Here is a 5,000-nt window from a genome sequence, read left to right on the forward strand (position 1 = left end):
TGCCATCATTTTGCACAGATGTATCCTTTGTTTTGCGAGTAAACAAGCAAGGTAACTTGATCACGGCGCCCGCTGAATTCGATGTCATTTTCGATTTTGCGATTTACTTGTGTAGCCAAAAGTACAATAGAAAAATTGAACGTAGCAAAAATCTCCTAAAATGTTTTTCACTGATGGTAACTATTTATATTCTTGGTTTCAAATTTTAAGTTGTTTTCATGTGTTGCTGATGGCAAAATATTTTATTCTCGATCGATACTTCCTGAAAACGTCCTTCTGCTCTTCCTAAAAACTGTGTATCGATATTTACTTACTTTTTCATCAATCTTTGTTTTGCATAAAGCAGGGTAACAAAATCTGCACCTTACTTAGTTCTCATTTTTAAGCGTTAAAATAAAATTATCGGTCCTGTTTCTTAGGACAAGTGGTATATTTTGAGGTCACCCATCCAAATACTAATCCCACCGGACAAGGCTTTACTTCAGTGAACTTTTTTATTAGGAAGCTGTCAGACACTCAGAGTGCACGCTTACACTTGTTATGAAAACGAAGTTGTAAGGGAACTTGAAAATGATCAACGCGTCAGCCTCGAAGCCATTGTTGCACGATTCCCTTTTATTTTCTTCAATCCCTCTAGGTTTAGTATTTGACTAGTTTTCACATGTCCTCTCGGGGGCTATTTACCTAAGACATCTACCATGGCACTATAATGGTATACGGTACCAAAACAATATCGTGTACTATATTAGAGCTACATATTACGTAAAGATAACTTAAATCTCCTGGACGACAAAACGCAGGTCAGCTGACAATTATGGAATAAAGCGCTGTGTTACTGCACTACCACACGTACCCAGTGTGTGCCTATTTTTCATGTCATGTGAAATAAACTTATGAAACTTTGTGAATGTTGCAAGGAACTACAGTCTGTTCTTCAAAAAGCCAGTAAGATTGATTGGTCTTTCAGGGCTCGGATTTTTTCTGTGAGTCTCTGAGTCACCATCGATAAAATAAATATCTTCATATTAATCTGATATCAATTTGATATGCTTTCTGTTTGTCTTACAGGTCCTCAAATAAAACAATGCTCTGACCCGCGAATGGTTGTACTCGTTGGGAAAGATGAAGTCAGACTGCAATGCAACGTTAAATACGCCCAAAATTACGACTGGTATAAAGATGGCGTCTTTATCTCCAAGACATTTTCCGACCGATATGATGTCAGGACTAACAGGTTTCTTAGAATCACTTCAGTAGAAAAAGCAGATGGAGGACTGTTCTATTGTGTGACATCCAACAGCAATCTATTTGCAAATTGCTCGATTGAACTCGTAGTTGCAGGTATGGGTTTCTCTTGTTGATTCAACCGGTATTCCTAGCTTCGTAGAAATTTCGAACGTCGACGTTGAGTTTGTAGAAAATTTGTGACATATGGCGAGCCACACAAATGGGGAAAAAAACAAGAAAACAAAAACAAATACGCTTTGTGCAGTGGTTAGGCGCCGAATTTGGATGTCTTAGGTGTTCCTGAATCTTTGAAAGTAGTACGACGTTTGCCCCCCCCCCCCCCATAATGTGATTTCCTCAGTGAGTCGGCAAATGACTCTTTTTGCTCACTTGGCCTCAGACAACTTACCCCGTTTTGAGACATCACCGCCAATCCGGCGACACTTTGCTCGAGAGGAAATAGGTCAGACTAAAACGCTTTGCGAATGTTATGTGGTTTTTTGACCTCCTCCAGAGTTAATGAACTTATATAGGTCGTAAGATATGGCTTTCGGTCCATACAGAACATCCAATTTAACCAATTGTGGATGACATAACAAAGGCAGAACTTTTCCCTTTTTAATTTAGACCCCGCTCGCTAGTCCGGTTCTCACAAAAATCAGCCAGCCAGTTATAATTTTTTATTTTGTTTTGTTTTCTTTTTTTCACTTGGCAAATGACCTTCAAGCCTTAAATATCTCTTTTTAGTATATACTAAAGCAGTGGATAGCGTTAAACGCGCGCGCTGATTGGCTACTCCAACTCCGGATATGTTGTAATCTTTGCAGGAATAAATTAGTTAAAATCATCTTTTCGTGCTATGTTATCTCACTGTTTTGGTATATACTAAAACAACTATTCACCTCAGTGTCAGTGAGTAAAGGTAAAGTCTCTGTTTACGAGCCAGATGGCCCATCAGGCCGGCGCTTATCTCCGGTTTCCGTAGCATGAAGCGACTAGCAGTATTTCCACTCCCCTTGGATGGGATGCCAGTCCATCGCAGGGTTAGTGGCTAGTGGTGAATCGGTGAATAGTTGGTAATTATTGTATCTCTCAGATAGTACGCGCGCTCTGATTGGCTAATTTAGCAAGCGGTATTCTACAGTAAAGTCCGTTACATGGCCCGCTGAATTTGAAATTCTGATTTATGTGAAATAAACTTATAAGTTGTAAGTTACGGATCCTTGGTAACTCGGTCCGTAACTTACAGTATGGACCTTGAATTCGGTTAGTAAGTATGTACAAGTAAAGGTTATTTCCTTCTTACTCTTTTTCACCAAATCACTTATGGCGGTGGATGTGTGTTCTACGAAAAGGTTTAAAAAAATTACAACAATTTTCTCATTTTCTTGAGGTAAACACAACTGACTATCACTAAAGCAATGTAAGTGAGCTTTATTGTTTTTAATTTTAGATCCGACGGTCCCACCTGGAAACGCCACAGGAGGTATATCATAAAATGAAATTCGTAATTTAGATGGTGTAAACCAATAATTTTGTTAAACATAATTCACGCTACTCCAATTTAAAAAGTTACCGCGATTTAAGACCCGTCGTGAATCGAAACTTTTATAAGTTGCGTTTATTTTAAGCCGGAGTAGCGTAAAACTATGTTTGATTTAAAAAGTTACCACGATTTAAGACCCGTCGTGAATCGAAACTTTTTTAAGTTGCGTTCATTTTAAGCCGGAGTAGCGTCAAACTATGTTTGATTGTCCACCTGGCTGATTTTTGAACGGTTTTGTGAACTGTAATCTACCCAATAATTTTGCTGGCGTGCATTGATGCAAACGGTTTACGCTAACGGTTTGAAACTGTTTATTGATCCTTCAACTCCTAGTAGTCAGCGGTACGTAACGCCAATAACAACCCCTTGCGTTTGAAATTTTGAGACTGCACAGGAATACCGAATAAAGCATTGAAACATGAAGCGCCGGCGTAAAACAAGTCGATGAATGCATTAGGTACTCATTAAGGTTTTCGGTTCTAAAATAATGCCTGGCTTCTAATAAAAGCATCTTATCCAAAATTCAGTGGTGCGCAAGAATTGAACCACAATTTGTAAGCAAAGGGAAAAACTCATCGCACTTCGTGGGTCACCCGTGGGTCACCATGCGACTATATGATACCACAATAGTCACTGCAGAATATGTATCCAAACCTAATTTGATCCCATGCAACGTACATTTTGGTCCCAGCGAACCCCTTCCCTGACAAATTTCAATTACAGAAAATGGCGCGTATCCGCTCTTTCAGTTTTACTCTGTCGTAAATTGTAGGAAATATAAGCGTATACCACTCCAGAGCAAAGTGCTTTTCGCGAGATCCGATTGGTTGACTCCAGAGTTGCACCTGATGTGACGCACGTCGACTTTTGATAAACACAGACGTGTTCCTTATCGTCTTAACGCTAACTACCTGTTTACATCAGTATGGGAAGGGTGCGTTTCTTTGGGAAAATCCGAGGTACTTAATCCAAGATGGATAGAGGGGTTAAGTAAGGAGTAAGACACAGAAATGGGTTTGTTGGATGAAGTTCCAACACCATCCATGATGTTGAATCGTCATCAAACAGGGTGGCCAAGCGCTAAAATGGCGGTCCAGCGAACGTGTTTGGTCGTCCAAAATTTGCTTGGCCGGGCCTTAAATTTCCCCTTACCACCCGAGCCAGGAGCCCATGAATAGGAGCCTGAATTTGCATACTGTGGTTTTGCTATTTTTGTCTTCGTTTGGCATTATCTTTATTCTGATTGGCCATTCTAAACGGTGCGTGTAGAGCCGAAGAACTCGTTGCGTTCTAAAAATAGGGAGCTTCAGTCTGCGCGTTTTTGAGACGCGGACGGCTACCGGAAGAGAGCATTTCGCGTGCCAGAACAGTGGTGTCTGCCAAATTTTTATACCAATCATCTCCAATGGAGAAAAGATACTTAGCAATGCAAATGTGGTTGTGTAAAAACAAGTTGAAAGTGAAAACAGCTCACTGCAGGTTGCCGTTGGCGTCTCAAAAACGCGCCTGCTTAAGCTCCCTAATAGAAACATACGCGCAAAGGTTGACTCATAGGGCTTGTATGGGAGAGACAAGCTCCCACTCGGGCTACTGGTTTCGCTAAGCTCAAAATACCCGAAACTGAATTTTATGTATCGTTTTCAACTTTAATACCTCCTTGATACATGAGTGCGTGACTTTTGCGATTTGTACGATCATGGGTGATGTGTATTTTACGATTAATGTAGCAATTGCTTATTACGTGGGATGCCTGTGGCAGACCACGTTATAAATTGGGGTGAGTTTCGCTGTTTTCGTAGTCGCATATACTAATTAGCCACCGTTCTTGTGATTGTCCTGTTGGCCGGGGTTTCTACTCTCAGTTTCATCGCAGAGAATTCCTCTTTCTGTTAACTTGTACATGTTGCTCTAAAACAGTGCTGTTAGGTCATCGTTGTTATGTTGCTCCACAATATAACGGGTCGTAAGAGTGTAAGAGTGTACGTCTGTGGTGCCAACAGGCCCGCAGAACGTGCATAAATCACAAAAATAAAACAGGTCTTTTGAAAGCGTGCTTGAGTTTCAAAAAAATGAGCCCCAAAATCGAAAAGAATTTGTGACGCTGATGAATAATAAAGCAGCTGCTATTTCCAAAACGATGGAATTACCTGGTGATAAATAACTTCGAATGAAGGGGTAGTTTCTAAAGAAACTGTGGTGCTGCGTCGGTGGGGAAGTAGTATACAAA

The 5,000-nt window shown here is 40.5% G+C and overlaps 1 protein-coding gene across 2 annotated transcripts in view; it reads left to right on the top strand.

Annotated features, from left to right (window-relative positions):
* Positions 1–5,000, top strand: part of LOC138006803 (fibroblast growth factor receptor 4-like) — a 29,801-nt gene that overhangs the window by 5,236 nt on the left and 19,565 nt on the right. For both annotated transcript variants that reach the window (XM_068853375.1, XM_068853376.1), the window contains exons 3-4: positions 1,069–1,341; positions 2,681–2,713. In XM_068853375.1, coding sequence (XP_068709476.1) covers positions 1,069–1,341; positions 2,681–2,713 — 306 coding nt within the window. The remainder of the gene's footprint in view (positions 1–1,068; positions 1,342–2,680; positions 2,714–5,000) is intronic.

Source organism: Montipora foliosa, chromosome 6 (genome assembly GCF_036669935.1).
Source record: "Montipora foliosa isolate CH-2021 chromosome 6, ASM3666993v2, whole genome shotgun sequence".
NCBI classification, from domain to species: domain Eukaryota; kingdom Metazoa; phylum Cnidaria; class Anthozoa; order Scleractinia; family Acroporidae; genus Montipora; species Montipora foliosa.